This window comes from Phacochoerus africanus, chromosome 14 (assembly GCF_016906955.1).
Source record: "Phacochoerus africanus isolate WHEZ1 chromosome 14, ROS_Pafr_v1, whole genome shotgun sequence".
Lineage (NCBI taxonomy): Eukaryota > Metazoa > Chordata > Mammalia > Artiodactyla > Suidae > Phacochoerus > Phacochoerus africanus.
Window position 1 is genome coordinate 60,386,862 of NC_062557.1, and position 20,056 is coordinate 60,406,917.

The 20,056-nt window shown below is 64.3% G+C and overlaps 1 protein-coding gene across 4 annotated transcripts; it reads left to right on the top strand.

Annotated features, from left to right (window-relative positions):
- The first annotated feature begins 2,301 nt into the window (after positions 1 to 2,301).
- Positions 2,302 to 18,782, top strand: FLCN (folliculin). Of its 4 annotated transcripts, none has more exons than XM_047756838.1 (15): positions 2,302 to 2,533; positions 4,026 to 4,127; positions 5,308 to 6,356; positions 6,881 to 6,940; positions 7,136 to 7,408; positions 8,547 to 8,693; positions 9,503 to 9,724; positions 10,374 to 10,534; positions 12,765 to 12,856; positions 14,151 to 14,341; positions 15,243 to 15,356; positions 15,924 to 16,047; positions 16,795 to 16,926; positions 17,032 to 17,137; positions 17,568 to 18,782. In XM_047756838.1, exons 5-15 carry the CDS (start codon positions 7,160 to 7,162, stop codon positions 17,767 to 17,769), a joined length of 1,740 nt encoding a protein of 579 aa, XP_047612794.1. In that variant the 5' UTR covers positions 2,302 to 2,533; positions 4,026 to 4,127; positions 5,308 to 6,356; positions 6,881 to 6,940; positions 7,136 to 7,159; the 3' UTR covers positions 17,770 to 18,782. The 4 variants fall into 4 exon arrangements, with proteins under 4 accessions (XP_047612794.1, XP_047612791.1, XP_047612792.1 ...); XM_047756835.1 differs by lacking the exon at positions 2,302 to 2,533 and adding an exon at positions 2,610 to 2,856; XM_047756836.1 differs by lacking the exons at positions 2,302 to 2,533; positions 5,308 to 6,356 and adding an exon at positions 2,610 to 2,856.
- Positions 18,783 to 20,056: the final 1,274 nt, after the last annotated feature.

Sequence of the window (20,056 nt, forward strand, 5' to 3'; positions counted from 1 at the left end):
AAGCCTCCATCCTCCAAGGACTGCTTATTATTATCATTAGACTGAAAAGCAACCAGTTGGGATTTAACAAGCAGCTGGTATTGGATTAAGATACCAACAAGCTATCATATGGATTTAATTGGGGAGGAGAGATAATTTTTAAAAGTTTTCTTAAACTGCTCTGATAAAAAAAGGCAAAATAAACACTCGTTTTGTTTTAAGAGATAATATTGAATGACTAGTTCTTGCCTTGCAACTGGCCGGATACTTAGATTTAGATGCATTTGTCTGATAGCCCAAACCTCTGCAGGACGTACAAGTCTTGCGTGAGTTCCACCTTCTGACATATGACCCGTCACTTGCTTGCTGTCAAGCATAACTGAAAACCCAGGAAATACTATTGTTGCTGGAAGAGGTGAAAGCTTGGATTACTATTTATAACAGGAGATCTATTATAATACTCTTTAAAAAATGACGTGATTAGACATATTCAATCGAGGAGTTCCCAGCATGACTCTTGCGACTCAGCTTGTGACTTGGGGATTAATGAACCCGACTAGCATCCATGAGGACTCGGGTTCAATTCCTGGCCTCGCTCAGTGGGTTAAGGATCGGGCGTTGCTGTGAGCTGCAGTGCAGGTCAGAAGCCGCTGGGCTCCCACTTGGCTGTGGCTGTGGCGTAGGCCAGCAGCTGCACATCTGATTCAGCTCCGAGCCTGGGGACTTCCATATACTGCGAGTGCAGCCCCAAAAAGACCAAAACACAACAAAACACTAAAAATTGTAAAAGAACATTTGTCTTCTCGGTTGAAGCAGCAGGATATGCAATGGGATTTCTTCCCTTTAAGATGTTAAGCTCCCGTTAAATAAAAGCAGCATGGCAGCAAAGTTTGGGAAGGTTGTGTTAAGTTCTTTACTAGTGTGGAAATCAGTTGATCAGATTTATATTCAGAATTGCTGCTGTGTCATTTTCAGGGTGAATTTTGTTCACTGTGACAGATGTGGGAAATTTTTCTTTTAGAAATTGAAAGGGCGCAGACTAGGAGGCCGCAATCATTTCTTGCACCTTTCCACTAAGGCTTTCAAAAAGCATTTCACAAACTCAGTAAAACTCAGGCGTTGATGACAGAAGTAAACCTAGAACTCCAAATCAGTATATCCTTGTGGGGGTTTTGTTGTTGTTGTTGTTACATCCCCCACCCCCACCGCTGCCGCATTTTAGGGCCGCAAGTGCAGAATACGAGGTTCCCAGGCTAGGGGCGGAATCCAAGCTCTAGCCGCTGGCCTACACCACAGCCACCGAAAAGCCAGATCCCAGCCACCTCTGCGACCTACAGGAATCCGAACCCGCGTCCTAATGGCTTTGTTTCTTTCTTTGTTTCCGCTGAGCTGCGATAGGAACTCCTGTGTTACTGTTTGCTTCGGAAATTAGTTTTTGACTTATCAGCCAGTATGCTAAGTTCTTGGCTGTCCAATATCAAGAGGAACTGGATTGCTAGGACTAGTTAATAATGTAAGGGCAATAACTAGCCTCAAAACTCCATCCCCTGTAGTCCTTAATCTTCTACCACAAGGTGCCCATCTGCTCTTTGCTCGGCTCAGAAGTGACTCCCGTGATTTTTTTGTTTTTCTGCCGCGCTTCTGGCACGCGGAAGTTCCTCGGCCGGCGGTCGATCCCACAGCTACAGCAGCGAGGCGAACCGCTTCAGTGACAACACCGGATCCTTAATTTCCTGAGCCACCAGGGAACTCTCAGACCCGGTGATTTTACCCTTGGTCTGGGGCGGTCCATTGACACCCCCTCACTCTAGGCCGCCTGGCCTAACGCACTGAAGCCTTTCGGACTGACCACTATACAGTCTGAATAAAAGACGCCCAGGTTTTAGAAGATTATCTGTGGATAACTACAGTTTTTAGTGGCGCACACGCTTTCCCGTCCCACTTTCCCGGAGGCGCGGGCTTTCTGCGTCACTCGACGGTCTTCTCCCTCGGCGTCGCCCTATGTTTACGTCAGCGGGCGGACGGCCCCATGCTCGCACGCCCCACCGAAGACCGGTTCAATCGGAAATTTAACAAAAACTAATGGTGCAAGCAAAGGGAATTACAGCGCCCTTTATGGAGTCGCGACGTTCCCTTTTTTGTTTCTTTGGTGTGCACTGGGAATTCTAGGAGAGCTATATTTTTCAAGTTTTTTTTTAAAAGGTTCTTTAATTGAAGTACCCCTCTGTCCTGTAATGGTTTCCTCCGACATCCCCCGCCCCCCGTCTGAGCGGGCGGAACCACTCCGGAATTTTCAGAGGGTTAGCGGGCTGGGGGTAGTGGCGACGGCGTTCTGCTGGACTTCGGGGCCGCCGGGCTCTCCAGGCCTTCCCGGGGTGTGGCTCCGCGCGTTTCCTCCGCGGCCTGGGCGGTGGTACGGCCATCACCCCCTCCGCGAATTGGCCATGATACAGTCCGCGCCCCCACCCGCGGCTTGGGCGGTGGTGTGGCCCACGCCCCCACCGCCTCCGGGACGGGTGGCACGCACCGCACCCCCTCCGCCAGCCGGGCCATGGTACGGCCCGAGCCCCCACTACACCTCTGGGCGTTGGTACGGCCCGCACCCCCACCCGCGGCCAGGGCGGTGGAACGGCCTGCCGACCCTCTCCGCGGCCTGGGCGGTGGTACGGCCCACACCCCCTACCCGCGGCCTGGGCAGTGGTACGGCCTGCCACCCCCCGCGGCCGCGGCAGTGGTACGGCCCGGGCGAGTCACGCGCCTGGGGCCGGGCGCCGTGCACCCGCGGGGGGAGGAGGTGACGGCGCGGCCCCGGACCCCGAGGGCAGCCCCAGGGGCTTCGGGACTCCGCCGGCGCCTGGCGTCGCCCTGGTCTGTCCGGTTAGTTGACCCGCGGGTTCGGGGCGAGGGGAGGGAACCGGCCGGCGAGGCCGGGCTGAGGGGCGCGTCGGCGTCGCCGCCCCCGCCCGGGGTCCCGCGGGCCCTGGAGGTGAGGGGCCGTCGGGTGTGGCGGGTGCGGTCCGGCGCGCCCGGTCGGGGGAGGCAGGTTCGGCCCGGGGGTGGGTCGCGGCGGCTCCGGCGGGCCGGGGGCCGGGAGGAGTCCCCGCGGGAGGCGATGGGTCGCCAGCCGGGGGACACCGGGCACAATCCGCGGGGGCCGTCGGGGCCCCGTCTCGGGGCGGACGTGCGGGAGGCACCAGCTTGTCGGCGGTTGAGTGCCGGTGCCCGCGACGCCGCGTGTGTCCCCTGTGTGTACAGCGAGGCTCCGGGCCGGCAGCCGCCCTGCGCCGGGTCCTCGCAGCGTCGGTCCTCTGCGGCGGCTGGGGTTAACCCCGGGCCTGGGGCGCACCCCGGGAGGGCGGCATCGTCCCGCGCGCCGGCCCCGGCGGGAGGGCGGGGGTTGAGCTTTTGCGTGGAGTGTGAAGGGGAGGAGGCCGTCGGGCGGGCGGATGTTTCTGCCTTTTGCTCGGATCCTGGAAAGCCCGTCGGGCGCCCGGCGGAGACGGGGGTGGGGAGGGGGTGCCAAAGAGAGCTGCCCGCTGTTCTGGCCCCGGCGGCGGTTCCCTCCCCGCGGTGAGGCTTGGCCTGTGCTGCTCAGCTTCGGGCGGTGCCCAGGGGCTTCGGGCGGCGCCCAGGGGCTTCAGTGCCTCCTGGCCGTCGCCCGGCCTGGCTGGAGACGGGCCTTTTCCCGCTTCCACAGGCCCTGCGGTCTGAAGGGTGAAAGTGGGGGGATGCGGCCGCTGCCCCCTTATGACCAGGACTAGCAAGGAGCAGCGAGGACTCTGTGTCTCTAAGTATCTTACACTTTAGAAGGTCCCTTAAGTTTATTGCAAGAGATCGTTTGTGAAATGTTCCTGTAGAGGCGTGAACTCAGGCCTGTCTTTGACCCCAATGTCCCTTCTCCGTCAGTGGCTGCCTGAAAAGTGAGAACCACGGGAATCGCCAAGTCCTTTTTGGGGACATCCTAGTTTCATGTTGGCTGTGAGCCACTTGAGTTGTTGCTTGTTGCTGTTAGAACCTGCTGTGATTTTTTTTTTTCCTTTATCTAGAAACCCTCAGGTCCCAGGGCTGAAGAAAGACTGCTGTTGGGAAGCGGCCTGTCTCGCTTTGGCCTAGGCGCCATGCGCGTCCCGTGACTGCCAAGCACGGAGGTTGGTACTGCTGCTCTGCAGACGGGGTGAACCTCGGCCAGGTGCTGCCGCCGCGTGCGCCTCTCGCTGGCGAAGGTCTTACTCGTCGTTCTTTTTTCGTCTCTCACAGGAAAATAGGGTCTTTTCAAGCTTGCTGCCTTTGATTACTTTGGGTCTAGGTACCTTTTCTTTCGAGGTTTTTTTATTTAGGGGTCGAATCAGATCTATAGCTGCTAGTCTATACCACAGGCACAGCAACGCAGATTCCGAGCCAAGTCTGCAACCTACATCACAGCTCGTGGCAGCCCACGGAGTGAGGCCAGGGATTGAACCCACGTCCTCGTGGTACTAGTCTGGTTTGTTACCGCTGAGCCACAGCGGGAGCTCCTCCTTCCGAGGTTCTCACTCCATCGTGTTGCCTTGCTCCTTCTTCCACAGTGGGTTTGTTTTTTTTTTTCCCCCCATGCCCACGGCCTGTGGACGTTCCCGGGCCAGGGATTAGACCTGTGCCACAGCAGCGAGCCAAGCTGCCTCAGTGACAACGCCGGATCTCCAACTTGCTGCACCGTAAAAACTCTCACGGGAGTTCCTGTCGTGGCGCAGTCGTTAACGAATCCGACTAGGAACTATGAGGTTGCGGGTTCGGTCCCTGCCCTTGCTCAGTGGGTTCAGGATCCGGCGTTGCCGTGAGCTGTGGTGGAGGTTGCAGACGCGGCTCGGGCTCGGATCCCACGTTGCTGTGGCTCTGGCGTAGGCCGGAGGCTACAGCTCCGATTCGACCCCTGGCCTGGGAACCTCCATATGCCGTGGGGGCGGCCCAAGAAATAGCAACAATAACAGCAACTACAAAAAGACAAAAAAAAACTCTTACAGTGGGTGTTTCAGCCATTTACTTCAACCATGTCGCTTTTACCTTTTTTTTTTTTCGTCTTTTTTAATTTTATTAGGGTTGCACCCGCGGCACATGGAGGTTCCCGGGCTAGGGTCGAATCGGAGCTGTGGCTGCCCACCTACGCCACAGCAACGCAGGATCCATGCTGCGTCTGTGAGCTACACCACAGCTCATGGCAATGCTGGATCCGTAACCCACTGAGCGAGGCCGGGGATTGAACCTGCAACTTCACGGCTCCAAGTCGGATTCTTGAACCACTGAGCCGTGATGGGAACTCGGCCCTTAGCCTTTTAAATCTGGTCTGTTCAGCTTCTGTGAGTCCAGTCCTTCCTTGGTGTCCTCCGAGCCGGTGCCCCTCAGTCTGGTGTCTGCAGACCCCGCAGTGACCCTTCCACCCTCTGTGGCAACAGCAGTCCTTTCTGCTCGGCTCCTGAGTTCCTGTCTTTCTCCAGCGGCAGCGAGCGGGTGTCGCCTGTGTGGGAGACCTGTTGTGGAGGAGAGGACCCCTCCCCTGTCGGGGAAGGGGGACGGGCGAGCCGGGCCCCGGGGCCGATGAGGGGCCCCTCCGAGCAGGGCCCTGCGGGGGGGGGAGGCTGAGGGGTGACCGGCTGGGGTCCGTGGGGAGGGTCCTGGCCCTTTACCCTCGGCGCTGCCCTCTAGTCCTGCAGCCCAGCCCAGACTCTCCCTGACCTCGGGGCCCTCCCGCTAAACCTAAACGTCCTCCTGTCAACTGTCTGTCCCCGCACCCCCCCCCCCCCCCCCCCCGGCGCCGTCCAGGCCGGGGCCTGACTCACTGCCCACGGGCCGCCTCCTCAGAGGCCTGTCTCGTGGTGGGTCCTGCGGCTCCTGCTGTTTGGCAGGCACGGGCCGGTTGGCCCAGCGGGCGGCTGCGAAGCAGGTGGGCAGGCTGGAGAGCGGCCCTGAGCTCCCGGCAGCAGGAGGGCGACGCCGGCCCCGCCGTGCGCGCTCAGGCCGCTTGGTGCCTTGGCTCGGTCGGCCCTCTGCGGGGGCCTGGCTTGCTGGGCGACGCGCGCAGGGAACCTGCCCTTTGACTCCGTGGTGGGGGGTGGTGTCCCCAAGAGAAGAGGGCCGGCGCCCAGGACTCTCTCAGACGCCAGGCGCCTGAACGGTTACCAATGGAGCAGGGCTGTCTGGGGCACTTCCTGTGGTGACAGAAATGGTCCCCAGTCCACCCTGTTCCCTTAAAACGGTGGCCGTGAGCCCCGCGAGCCTGTGAGACGAGGACAGGGCTGCTCGGGAGGGCGAGGCTCCCGCTCCCGTCTCAGACGCGTGGGCCCAGAGAGTCCTCGTCCCTCCTCGAGCCTGGCTTCCAGGCCCTGCTGTGTCACGCGTGGCAGGTACGCTGGCCCGTCACTGTCCCCCTCTGGGCCTCCTCTGCCCTTGGGGGCCCGCTGGGTGCCCTGCTGCCCCCGCTGCTCCGCCAGGGCCCTGCTGTCCCTGCGGTCACTTTCTGCGCACGGGGTCTCTGTGCTCTGCCGCCCTGCCTGTCGTCTGTCACCTCGACGAGCCCTTCTTCCCCTGCGTCTAAGCTCTGGGGGCCCAGGTCCCATCGAGGTGCCCCCCGCGTAGCCCACCCAGCTCCACGTCGCCTGCCTTCCTGGTCCAGCCGCCCCCGTCTCCGCGCGCCCCAGTCCCGCTCTGTTCCACCCCCCCCCCCAGCCCCAGGATCCGAGTAAAATTCACCCTGATGCCGTTTCTTACCAGACCCCAGCAGGGGCGCTCTAATCTCTGAGAAAGAGTCGCGGGTGTCCTGTGGCCCAGAGGGTCCCTGGAGTTCTTGTAGTGTCCCGCCCCGGCCCCGCCTGTGCAGCCCCCACACCCCCGGGAGCCCTTCTGTCTAAACCCCTCCCGCCCCCCGCAGGCATCCTGCACCCGCGGGCCTGCCCTCCTGACGCGCTCACCGCCCGTGTGCCCCCAGGAGGTGAGCTCCGAGGGGCGGCCGCGACGGGCGGGTTCCCGGGGCCTGGGCCGCAGCGTCTGGTTCTCGCTGGGGGTCTGTCCTCGGCGGCCGGCTCGGCCTCCGTCCTCGCAGCAGGGAGCCTCCCCGTGCTCCGGGGCCGGCAGTGCCGTCGGGTGGAGGTGCCGGTCAGCACGCGGTGTTGCCCTCTCCCCACAGGCCTCGCGCCCGCCCCCGGACGCCATGAACGCCATCGTCGCGCTCTGCCACTTCTGCGAGCTCCACGGCCCCCGCACTCTCTTCTGCACGGAGGTGCTGCACGCGCCGCTTCCGCAGGGGGCCGGGAGCGGGGACGGCGCCGGCCAGGGTGACCAGGCCGAGGAGGAGGAGGGCGGCATTCAGATGAGCAGCCGCGTCCGCGCGCACAGCCCGGCGGAAGGGGCCAGCGCGGAGTCCAGCAGCCCGGGGCCCAAGAAGTCAGACATGTGCGAGGCGAGTGTCCCCTGGCCTTGGGCGCCTGTTCTCGGCAGGGGCTCGTGGGGCCTGGCAGCACGGCCCTGGGCCCTCGCGCTCGCTGCTCCCCTCTTGGTCCTCTCCTGTCGCGTGAGCTCTCGTGTTTGCGCCCTGCCCTGGCAGCGCGGTTGCCAGCCCCCCGCACACGCGCGTTCGCACACTGCGCCTCTTGGGCGTCTGGCCCCGGACCCTGTTGTCAGGGGAGTGTTCTCCTCTCGGGCCTGCCCTGCCGGCCGGGCCTCTCGGTGCAGCTTCGGGGCTGTGGATTGGAGATCACGTGTTCTCGTCAAGCCGCGGCTCCTCTCCAAGGACCTGGGCCGGGACTCGCGGTTGGGCGGGGTGGACCTGTCAGTGCTGTGTGAGAAGCATGCCAGCCGCCCTGGCTTGGTTGTGCCGAGGAGCCGACGGCGTGACGAGGTGGATTGATGCGTTGCTGGAAAGCACGGGGGGCCTGGGGGAGGGAGCAGGAGGTGACCGAGTGTGTCCCCTGGGGCGGGGTCCGGGCTGGAAGAGTCTTGGAGGACTCCGAGCCCTTGAGCTGGAGTGGCCTCGGGGGGTCCCGCACAGCACTGGCCTCAGTACCCCCCGTGCTGGTGGCTTTGTTTTATTGACTTCGTGTTTTAGGGCTGCACCCACGGCACGTGGAAGTTCTCAGGCGGGAGGTCCCGTCGGAGTTGCAGGAACTCCATGCTGGTGGCTGTGGAGGGCCCCAGCTGGACCGCGCAGAGGGTCTGGGTGTGTGTCCCCGGACAGCCGCACCGACACCACGGTCCCGTGGCTTCTCGGGGACCTCTGCCGCACAGTTGTGCTGGGACCCAGGACAGGCCGGCACGTCTGCCAGCCGCTCCTCGGCGCTGCCCCCCGGGAGGGGTTTCTGGGTCACGCGCCCAGGGCTCGCCCTGCTGCTCGATGCTGGTGGGTCGGGTCTGCTGCCCTTCGTTCCCTCCGCGTCCTGCTGCTTCCTGGTAGGAGGTGCTGGGGTCTTCGGCTGGTGGGGCCGCAGGACCCGGTGACCCCCTCGTGAGGGCAGCTCGTCTCCTGCGCCACGCTTGCGCGAGCGGCAGGGCGCATAGCTTGCTCCCCTGCCAACCGGCCTCCCCTGCTTTCTCGCGGGCAGGGCTGCCGGTCCCTTGCCGCCGGCCACCCCGGCTACATCAGCCACGACAAGGAGACCTCCATCAAGTACGTCAGTCACCAGCACCCCAACCACCCCCAGCTCTTCAGCATCGTCCGCCAGGCCTGCGTGCGGAGCCTGAGCTGTGAGGTGAGCGGCCCGGGCCCCTCGCGCTCCACGGGCCCCGGGCCCTGGGGCCAGCGCCGCCTCCGTGACCAGCGGAGGGCGGCTGGTGGTGCTGCCAGACAAGGCCGGCCGGGCCGAGCGGGAGCGGGCGGCCTCAGGGCTCCGTGTGCGCCCTGCCCTGCTGGAGGCTGGCCTGTGGCCAGCTTGGCGCTTGAAGCCCCCGGCCCTCGGGGAGCGGCTGTTCACGGACACGCTGCTCACGTCCGGTGTCGCCTCCCCCCCTCGTTGTCCCCGTCAGTCGCCGTGTGCTCTCCGAGCCGCCTGGCGGGGGTCGGTACGTCTCAGATATGCAGCTGCCGATGTCGCGTTCCCGCCTTAGCCTGTGTCCTCGTCACAGAGGATGCAGTCTGGGGGCAGCCGCTCCCTGTCACGGGGTCCCCCTGCTGAGAAGCACCAGGCTCCCTCGCTGCTGGTCCTGGGCGCCGGGTGCCCGCCTGGCTGCTCCCTGCGCCCCTGCTCCCCTGCTCAGGGCGGGTGTGTGCTGGACGGGGTGTCGGGAGCGAGGCCCATGTCTCCTCCGGGTTTCGTCACACGGTCGTCGCTGCGGGGCTGTGTAGACCTGCCAGCACTCCAGGGTGGCCCCGCGGAGCGAGGCTGCGACCTTGCGTCGTGGTTTATGGCTCGAGGTGGGAGGAGGGAGCCCGCCGGCCCTCGCGGTTCTCAGGGTCGCGTGTCATCTCTAGGAGGCGCCTTCCCTCTGTCCCCTCGCCCTTCCCGCTCTCCGCGGGGTTCGCCGAGGACGGCGTCCCGGAGCAGGTGTCCCCGTCCCGCAGGTCTGCCCCGGGCGCGAAGGCCCCATCTTCTTCGGGGACGAGCAGCACGGCTTCGTGTTCAGCCACACGTTCTTCATCAAGGACAGCCTGGCCCGCGGCTTCCAGCGCTGGTACAGCATCATCGCCATCATGATGGACCGCATCTACCTCATCAACTCCTGGCCCTTCCTGCTGGGCAGGGTGCGAGGGATCATCGACGAGCTCCAGGGCAAGGCCCTCAAGGTGACCGCGGACGGCTTGTCCCAGCCGTCGTCTCCCGGCCGAGGCGCGGGCGCCTCCTCCTCCGCGGGCTCTCGAGTCTGTGGTTCTGGTCCTGTGGGCTCCGACTTTGCTGCACGGCTGGCCTTGCCGTCTCTGGCCGTGACCTTGGCGGCCTATGTGCACGAGGTTGCAGAGCCACGGCCGACGTGCACCTGCGGCAGCAGGGCTGCGGCTCAGGACAGGCCGGTGGCACTCTGGTTACAAGCTCGTGTCTCGTTGATGTTCTGCAGCTGTCGGCCGGGGGGGGGGGGCGGGCAGCGGGGCGGATGGTCGATGGTCAGCTCGGCCGAAGTCGTGCTGCTTCTGCCTGCTGCCAGGCTCGGGGTGGGGCTGGAGGCCTCGCACCTCTCGCCCCTCCTTTCCCCGGGGCGGTCACGTGTCCCACCTCTGCAGCTCTGAGCGGGGGTGGGGGAGGGGGCCTCCCCGGGCCCGTGGAGGGAGGGGGACCCGTGCAGGGGCGGCTGCAGGAGAGCTTCCCGGCCGAGCCTCGTCTCCGGCGCCCGTGGGCGGAGCTGCTCTGCTCGCCAGAGTCTGGCGGCCGCCTCCAGGCTGGGGTGCCAGCTGGGCCCGGGCGCCCAGCCGGCTCTGACCCCCGGCCTGTGCGTGTCAGGTGTTCGAGGCGGAGCAGTTCGGGTGCCCCCAGCGCGCGCAGAGGATGAACACGGCCTTCACGCCGTTCCTGCACCAGAGGAACGGCAACGCCGCCCGCTCGCTGACCTCCCTGACCGACGACGACAGCCTCTGGGCCTGCCTGCACACCTCCTTCGCCTGGTAACGCGCCCCGCACAGCTGGCGGGGGCGGGCTCGGGGTGGCGGGGGGCCGGGTCGCATTTAGGTGGGACTCGCTTCCCGACGTGTCTTGTGTTTGAGCAGCCCCACCTGTGGCACTTGGCGGTTCACGGGCCGGGGACTGAACTGTAGCCTCGGCCCTGCTGAGTCCCTGCCTCCGCTGCCCCAGGCCGGGGGTCAGCCCCAGGCTCCCCAGCATCCCCGGCCGCCGCGGCCTGGCGGGAACTCCCTAGTGGTCTTTTCAAAGTGACGTTTCTGTGCCGGGACGAGCGGTCTCCCCTTTCTCGTGAACAGCGGGGTGCGTTGGTCTTGCACAGCCTGGGGGTCTGCACTTGCCAGGAGCCCCGCCCGGGCTCCCAGCGGAGTTGCTCTCCTAAGTCTTGGCTCCCTCTCGAGGCTGGCATGTCGTCGCCGGCTGTGTGGGGCAGTTGGATGGGACCTGCTTGCTCTTAGGACCGACCCCGGCAGCCCCCTCCCTGTGCTTCCTGCACGCGCTGTTTGTCACCAGTGTGCCCCTGTCGCTAGGCGCTGCCTGGCGGGAGGAGAAGGCTTGTCTCCGCCTTTTAGAGGGAAAGCGTCACCAGATCTGGGAGCGTGTTTGGAAACCACCCCGGTCTGTCTTCGGGCCGCAGGGGGTTTCTCCGCCCGCTGCAGGCTGCGCTCCTTCCAGGGACTCCCCCCCCCCCCCGCCGACCCGCATCCCTGTGCAGCGTCCCCATCAGGGCCTGGTGTGGAGGCTCCTCTCAGGTAGACCCCTGAGTGCAGCTCCCGAGAACCTGCACACTAAGGCGGAAGCACCTGGCACACAGTTCCTCCTGTCTTTTTTCCCTAATAAAGCGATTTTGAGAGAACAAGAAGGGGGTTCCCATTGTGGCTCAGCAGAAACAAACCCAGTTAACACCCACGAGGACACAGGTTCAGTCCCTGGCCTCGTTCAGTGGGTTGAGAATCTGCTGTCGTCATCAGCTGGGGTGTAGGTCCCTGCAAGGCTTGGATCTGGCGTTGCCGCGAAGTGTGGTGTAGGTTGTAGACGTGGCTCAAGTCCCGCGCTGCTGTGGCCGTGGTGGAGGCCGGTGGCTGCAGCTCCGATTTCACCCCTGGTCTGGGAAACGCCGTCTGCCTCAGGTGCGGCCCTCAGAAGCAAAAAATAAAAACAAAAATGAAAAGGCAGGAGGAGCCAGGTCAGGTGAGGCAGAAAGATTCTTTTTCTCTTCAGTTTGCAGATTCTCAGGAGCCTCACTCAAGGACTTCCCTGTCAGAAGTGTCCTCTTATTTAGGGAAATTTTCACACGGACTCCACGTGTAACGAGCAGCCCAAAGAGCTGGACGCTCCCATTGTCCTGCTTTAGCAGCTCCCTGCGTCTTTACTGCCCTTTTATGTTCTTCTCGCCTTTTCTTTAAATCCTTTCTCTTTTTTTCCTCTTTATCTTCTTTTTTTTTTTGTTTGCGCCTGCAGCGTATAAAACGTCCTGCTACAGCAGTGAATTGAGCCCCTACAATAACAGTGTCAGTTCCCTAAGCTGCTGGAACTCCCTTAGGATTTTGTGTGTGTGTGTGTGTGAGTGTTTTTGCCGTTTCTTGGGCTGTTCCCACAGCATATGGAGGTTCCCAGACAAGGGGTTGAATCGGAGCTGCAGCCGCCAGCCTCCGCCAGAGCCACAGCAACGCGGGATCCGAGCCGCGTCTGCGACGTACCCCACAGCTCACGGCAACGCTGGATCCTGAACCCACTGAGCAAGGCCAGGGATCGAACCTGCAACCTCATGGTTCCCAGTCGGATTCGTTAACCACTGCGCCACGACGGGAACTCCAGCCTAAGTTTTTTTTTAAAAGCGAGTCTTGGTTGTGTCGTTTCAGCCGTAGAGCCGCGGTCACATCCGTCCAGATGAGTGAAGTGGCCCGATAAGGCCACACAGCCCAGGCCGCGGTCCCTCTGCGGGCCCTGCCGCCGGGCGGACTGTGTGGTGGGGTCAGCGCCCCGCACAGGCGCTGGACCGTGCGGCAGGCTTCTCCGTCTAGACCCCGCCACCCCGACTTCCTGCCTTTGGTTGGAGGCCTGGGCTACGTGTGCTGTAGGGTCCGCTCGGGGCTTGCTCAGCCCCTTCTCTTGCGGCCGTGCTTCCTGTTAACCGTAGTCGGGGCGAGAGGCTGGCCTGCCCCCGGTCCAGTTCTGCCCCGGGGAAGGCGGCGTCAGGGACGCTCTGTTCCGCAGGCTCCTGAAGGCGTGTGGCAGCCGGCTGACCGAGAAGCTCCTGGAAGGCGCGCCCACTGAGGACACCTTGGTCCAGATGGAGCAGCTCGCAGGTGAGCGGGCGCCGCGCCTGCCGGGGCCGGGGCCGCGGGGCCGTCTGCACCCCGCCGCCCAGCGGGAAGCCCTCGCAGAAGCTGGCTCTTCGCACTTCACCTCTTTCTCGCCGTTTCCTGTCTCGTTTTCCTTGACGGCCGCTGGCGAGGGCTGTCGCTCGGGAGAGACTCAGGACGGCTTGGAGCTTTCGCGTCCCTGTGTGACGTGAGCAGCCGCTTGGCCTTTCTGACGGTGATGCATCCTTTGCCCGTTTCTGGCCGCTGCGTGGCAAACAGAAGTTCCCGGGCCAGGGGTCGAGCCCAAGCCACAGCAGCTGCGTCCTTAACCACCGGGCCACCAGGGACCCCCGTTCTCTGCGTTTAAACAGTAGAACCTTGTACGTCACTGCACGTGGCGGCTCCCGAGCCTTTCGGCATCGGGGCCACCCTCCCTGGGTTCCTGGTCTGCCGCGCTGTCTGGCCCGGCCCAGGGGCGCTGCTCTCCTCCGCGGTGAGGCGACTCCCCGCGGTGCAGACCCAGGGCTCAGTCCCCAGCCTCTCTGGGGTTGTGCAGGTGATTGGCTGGACGCCCTGGAGCCGTTCCCAGGTTATTCCTGGAGTCGGGGGACTTGCATCGTGTGGGGGGCAGCTGGTTCAGCCAGAGCGGGACCTGGTCAGGACACAGCCTCGCCTCCGGATTTGTGCCCACACGGGGTGGCCTCAAAGTGGGGGTGAAAGTTCCCAGCCTGTGAAGACGGCAAGGGCTGCCTGCGTCCAAATGTACTCAGGCGGGGAGCCGGGCGTGCGTGTCGGGGGGAGGGGACGCCCGCGTGCGGGGCTCCCTCTCAGGTCTGGGACTGTGTTTGGCCGCGAAGGTGAGCAGAGGGGCTTAGAGCACACGCTGGGTGGGACAGAGCCGCGTGACGTCCTGGCTCGAGGGCACTCGTGAGGCCCTTTGCCTGTGACGTGGCAAGAAGACGCTGTCATTTCCACGGGTGGGGAGGATTAGGTGACCTGACAGATGCTTCCTGTCTGTGAAGTGACCTCAGGACAGTAGGATGCAATGACACCAGGTGTGGCGGCCCTTGGACACTCAGTAACCACAGGCTGGTGTCGCCCTGTCGCCGGTGGCATCTTCCCGCCGGCTTGGCGGCCCACGCCGGGGCTCCGGGGTCAGCGAGGAGTGCAGACGGCGGGAAGCTTCTGGCCGGTTGAACCACGCGTGTCCTTGGGCCGTGGTGGCCGTGTGCAGGGCGCAGGGGACGCCGGCGCCCAGGGCAGCGCGGTGGGGACTGAGTCGGCGTCTGTGTTGCAGACCTGGAAGAGGAGTCGGAGAGCTGGGGCAGCCCCGAGGCCACAGAGGAGGGGGAAGGCCCTGCGCTGCCAGAGGCCGCGGGCGGCCGGGAGCTGGCCCAGCGCCCCCCGGACCCGGCCATGCTCTCCGACCGTGGAGCCTGGCAGCCGCGGAAGCCCCCCGTCTTCAAGTCCCTGCGGCACATGCGGCAGGTAGGTGGCAGGTAGGGGAGCCGGGTCCCCTCCTCGCGGCTTCTCCGTATCCAGCGCCTTGTCCTTCGGGCCTGTCGTGCGCAGGAGACGCAGGAACTTCCTGGGGGGCGGCTGAGGGTGGCGGTGGCCTCTGGGACGTCATTGAGGATACGGCGGCCTTTTTCAGGAAAGGCCTTACCGTTGGCGTCTCACGACGCATCATTCTAGACCCTTCTAAAGGAGTTGAACAGCACCGTGGGTTTGTGCACAGCCTAGGTGCCTCACACATTGAAAACGGCGTCCGTTCTCACAGGGAGTGAGAGACCCCTGCCGTGCCCACCCCAGTGCCGCAGGTGCGCCCTGGGCCGTGAAGCACGGGAGCGGAGCCTGCGGTGCAGCGCGTGGCGGGGGCCGGCGGGGCCGGCGGGCGGGCGGACGGCGCGCTTGCGGAGGCGGCCTGTCCCTTTTGTCGGGTGGAGTTGACTTTGACATCGAGCGTGAACCTATCAGAAAAGGGTCGTTTCTCTTCTGGACAGTGAAGTGGAGACTGACCTCAGGGCAGGGGGTCTGCGGGGCCTTGGGATGAAAAAGAGCCGCCCGTCAAAATCCACCCTCGATGCGGCCGCTCGCGTGGGTTAAAGCCGAAGAGGCTTTGATCCCGCCGGCTCGCGCTGACGTGATTGGGCAAAGCCTCAGCGTGTAGAGCAGGAGAGAAATGGACAAAAAGCCAGCACTTAACTGCCTCAAGTTTTTGAGAACAGCGTCGGGAAAAAGATGTTAACGTGCGCAGGAGCCTCGGGGTCAGCCTGCGCCCTCCCGCCCTCGGGCAGGTTCGCCCGGCCTCCCGGCAACGCTGCCTGTCCTGACCGGTCTCCGTTCACGCTGCGGAGGAAGTTTCTAGACCATCGACCGTGTCTTGCAGGTGCTGGGGGCCCCGTCTTTTCGCATGCTGGCCTGGCACGTGCTCATGGGGAACCAGGTCATCTGGAAGAGCAGAGACGCGGACCTCGTCCACTCAGCCTTCGAGGTCCTCCGGGTGAGCGGGTCTTTCTTCTTACGTGTCGGCCTGGCGGGTCGCCCAAAGCCGGGGGAGGATGCAGCAGAGACCGGGCGCAGGGTCGCGCCTGCGTCTCGGGTCCGCGTGTGTCTCCACCACTCCCAAGGGCGGTCGTCCGTGGTTTTCACTCCAGCCCGGGGTCCACGCTGTGCTGACGGGTGGCTGACCGTCCCGGCGGCCGCGCCCCCCAGCCCAGGGCCTCTGAGAAGCCGTCGCTCGGGGAGGCGGGTCTGGGCCCCCGCCATCCGCTGCTCAGGGCTCGCCGAGAGCCCCTGGGGCGAGGTGTGGCTGCCTCCCCGGAGGCCGAGGGGGCGCAAGGCCCAGGTCTGGCTTTGCGAGTGTGCGCGAGTGTGCACGCCAGCCCCTGCCGAGGCCCCCGAGGGCGCAGAGTGAACCGGCCTCTCCAGAGCCTTAGAGGCTTTTGGGGGGTGAGGCGAGAGACGGACGCCTGAGGTCAGGGCAGCGGGAGAGCTGACGTTGCCCAGCGGCGGGGGACCCGGGGGCTGCGTTGGCGGGGCCGGTTCTGAGGCGCCCTGTCCCCCCCAGACCATGCTGCCCGTGGGCTGCGTCCGCGTCATCCCCTACAGTGGCCAGTACGAGGAGGCCTACCGCTGCAACTTCCTGGGGCTCAGCCCGCACGTGCACATCCCCCCCCACGTGCTGGCCTCAGGTGCGTGCCCTGCGCTCTCCGGGCCCCGGAGCCGAAGTGTGGTGACGGGATCTTGGCTGTGGGTTCGAGGACGGCGCCTGCCGGGAAGACCCACGTTGCAGGACCTGCTCTCCCGGGGGCGCTGGGCCCGTTTTCTGTCCTTGAAGTGGGTGAGGGTTGGACGGCACAACCTCCTGTCAGGGTGGCTCGCTGGGGAGCGGTCCTCCGTGGGGGCAGGTGCCAGGCCTGGCGGGAACCCCTGCGGTGGATGGGGGGGTGGATGGCAGGGACGTCTGTGGTGTGGCCGAGTGAGGCTGCCCAGGTCCAGGCCTGCGGGACTGAGGCCTCCTTCCCGGGCCCCCCAGAGCGCAGGCCTGCGGGGCTGCCACCCCCTGAGCACCCCGGCTGGGGCGTGAGCGCAGGAGGCAGCGCGGAGAAGGCAGGCTCTAGTCCCAGAGACCCCCGCAGGCTGCGTGACCCCCACACAGCCCGTAGCTCCTCTGTGTCAGCTCCCGGTCGTGCGCTGGGGCCGGCCGGCGCCAGAGTCGGACATAGTGATTCAGTAGTTAATCCATGGGCAGCGCTGCTCTGTGGCCTTAGCTTCACGAGGCAGACGTGCGCCCTGGACGCTCACGATACACACAGAAGACGCTACACCCGGAGCGCAAACCTCCGACGGGAGCCCTGCCCCGTCTGGGTGGCCTGAGGTCGCGGGGGCCGTTGGCCGGGTGTCAGGAGCCCCCGGGCAGCGCCTCTGTGTTGCCGCAGAGTTCGCCGTCATCGTGGAGGTCCACGCGGCCCCCCGCTCCAGCCTCCACCCGGCCGCGTGCGAGGACGACCAGTCCCTCAGCAAGTACGAGTTCGTGGTCACCAGTGGAAGCCCAGTGGCCGCGGACCGAGGTGGGCGCTGCTGGGCAGGGCGGCCTCTGGCCGCAACGGGGCGGGGGGCTGCGGCTGCCCGCCGCCCGTGCTGACGCCCCCCGCTCTGCCCCGCCGGGTCCGCAGTCGGCCCCACCATCCTGAATAAGATGGAAGCTGCCTTGACCAACCAGAACCTGTCCGTGGACGTGGTGGACCAGTGCCTGGTGTGCCTCAAGGAGGAGTGGATGAAGTAAGCGCCGCCTGGGCCCCGGGCCGCTGCGGGGGAGGGGGCGCCGCTGCCCCGGGAACCAGGACCTGCTTCCGGAAAGGAGGCGGCCGCGGGGAGGTGGCGCAGGCACGAGACCAGGCGCTCCGCGGGAAGCGGCCGTTGTGTCCCGCGCGGAGTCGCGTGTCGTCGGGTTTAACGGGTCAGACGTTGTCCCGACTTCAGGGGATTGATGCAGGGAGGCCCCCGAGCAGCCGCTTCTTCTCCGAATGTAGGGCGCGGTTTCCGCTGTTGTCCTCCTGTTTGGACGCCCCAGCGTGGGTGCCGGCGGGCAGGCGAGGGACCCCGCGCCGCTTCCAGAGCTGCTGCCGGTCCGGAAGCCCCCGGGGCCCCTGGGCCCCAGCCCTGGTGAGGCTGCTGGGGTCGCTGAGTGTTCGGTCTCGGTTTCCTGCAGCAAAGTGAAGGTGCTCTTCAAGTTCACCAAGGTCGACAGCCGGCCCAAGGAGGACACGCAGAAGCTGCTGAGCATCCTCGGGGCGTCCGAGGAGGACAACGTCAAGCTGCTCAAGTTCTGGATGACCGGCCTGAGCAAGACCTACAAGTCCCACCTCATGTCCACCGTCCGCAGCCCCACGGCCTCCGAGCCCCGCAGTTAACCCCGTGGGCACCTGCTGGGGAGCGGGGGCGGCTGTCCTGGCCACGGAGCTCGGGTGCGCTCCCGGGCCGTCGCGGGCCGTCCCCCCGCGTCCACACGGCCCATGTGGAGCTGCTGCCGATACGGAGTGGGCGCCGCGGTGCCTGCGCTTGGCCCTCTGGGTGGGGGTGGATGGACCTGGCGCCGTTCTTGGCGCCACCCGACAGACTGTCAGCATTGTCCGGCCCTGAGGGGGGCGGCGGGAAGCCTGTGCCCCGGAGCCCCCTGCCCTCGGGCACCTCAGGCCTGTGGCAGACACGGATCTCCCAGCTCACGGGGGGTCCGTCGGGCCGCCTCAGCCTGAGCGCCGTGGCCGCGGTGTCGCGTCCTGGATCGAGGTCAGCGCTCGGGCCTTTCTGTCCCGGGATTCAGCACGGGTGTTCCGGGTTCCCAGTGTGTCCGCGCCTCTCGCTGTGGTGGTGGAGGTCAGCCGGGGCCCGATCCGTAGGCCTTGCTGGCGGTCTGGTCTTGGGTTCGGGCCTGGGAGGGGCCTCGGGGGTGGGGTGAGTGTTTCCCCAGCTTCGGGTCGTCCGGAAGTCACGCTCTGAGGTCGTGGGAGGCCGCCCAGCACGGCAGCTGGAAAACCACCCTGCAGCCTGAGGCCAAGCCCCGGTCTTGTGTGCGGAGGTGGTGGTTTGTGGAAAGGTCGAAGGAGCTTGAGACGGGCCCGGCTCTGCGTGGAGTTGAGAAACGCGCGTGGTTTCCGTCCGTGTCACTCTGCCCTTTGCTGCTTCTTGAGACACTGAGGTTTGGCGGCAGGGAACCCTCCGAGTGTCGGGGGTGGCTTGCGACGATTTCGTCGTCCCGGTGTACGTTTGGAAGAAGGAGTCACGGTTAGAAGCTTTCCCAGTGGTTTTGCTGATTGGTTCATGGTTTCTTGTGTTTAGTCTGTAGTTAACGTGAAGGCCGTGTTTGTATGAGTGGGCATCTGTGTCGTGCAGCAGCATCGAAACAATAAAGGTATATTTTTCTAAACGGCCGACTGTGTTTTCATCGGTCACGTGCCTCAGAGTTTCTTGCGGTCCGTCCCGGAGAACAGCACGGCTGAAGCAGTTCTGGCGGTGGAAGTGCTTCGGAGCTCTTCCCGGCTGGAGGCTCACACGTCCCAGGAGAGGACTTGGCAGGTGCTGGGTAACCTTCCGTCAGTTTCGCTCTTCGTGGAGGGTCCCACCTGCAGCCATGTGCACGTGCTCCTGGAACAGCACGCGTGGAGCTTGTGGGAGCACGAAGTGAGAAAGCCCCTGGCCTCCAGATGCCAGGGCTCCGTGCTCCATTGCCAGTTGCTGTTTTATGTATTTGGCTGGGGGTGGGGGCTGCCCCCACGCATGTGGAAGCTCCTGGGCCAGGGAGCGAACCCATGCTGCAGCTGCAGCCTGCACCACTGCTGCAGCAACCCTGGGTCCTTAACGCACCACACCACGAGGGAAATCCTGATGGCTGCTTCTGGTCAGAGTGCAGACCCAGAGGGAGGCAGCCGTGGGCTGGCACCCCCCCAAGGAGGCGAGTGCCGGGGGGGCTGGCACCCGCTCCCCTCCACTGTTTCGCTTTCCCCTCTCGGGCCAGACATTAAGGACGAGGACGCTCAGAAACCATCGCACGTGGAGTTCCCGTCGTGACTCAGTGGAGACGAGCCTGACAGAGGTCTGAGAGGATGCAGTGGCCGTGGTGCAGGCCAGTGGCCAGGCTCCGATTGGACCCCTGGCCTGGGAACCTCCAGGTGCCACGGATGCGGCCCTACGAAAAAAGCCGGAGAAGAAATTTGCGTGTTTGAGAAGGTTAGCAAGTGTCTGCTGCATACGCCCAGGTGAGGACTCAGCAAAGACCTGAGAAAACCCGGAGGCTCCTCTTCTGGCTGGTTCTTGGCAAGGAGCCTATAACAGTAAAAACAAAACAGACCCCCAGCAAACCGCAGGGGAGGGAGAATCTGGTGCCCAGAGCTGTCACGTTTTTAAATGTCCAGTGTTCAACCAAGAAGTTGGAGACCTGCAAAGAAACGGGAGGGTGTGGAGAACCTGTTGAAAGGAACCAAAAACAATTCAGAATCTGTCCCTGAGAAAGAAAGACTTTAAAACAAATCTCTTTTTTTGTTGTTGTTTTTTCATTTTTAGGGCCGAACCCACAGCATGTGGAAGTTCCCGGCCTAGAGGTGGAATCAGAGCTGCAGCCGCCAGCCTACACCACAGCCACGGTGACACCGCAGCTCCCGGCAACGCCAGATCCTTAACCCACTGGCCAGGGATCGAACCCGC

What these genes read in the sequence shown, in the direction of transcription:
- FLCN (XM_047756838.1), top strand. Translation starts at nt 7,160, where the DNA reads ATGAACGCCATCGTCGCGCTCTGCCACTTCTGCGAGCTCCACGGCCCC. An exon ending in CAGCCTTCGAGGTCCTCCGG is followed by an intron (nt 15,357 to 15,923) that starts GTGAGCGGGTCT and finishes TGTCCCCCCCAG; the next exon opens with ACCATGCTGCCCGTGGGCTG. An exon ending in CCCCCACGTGCTGGCCTCAG is followed by an intron (nt 16,048 to 16,794) that starts GTGCGTGCCCTG and finishes GTGTTGCCGCAG; the next exon opens with AGTTCGCCGTCATCGTGGAG.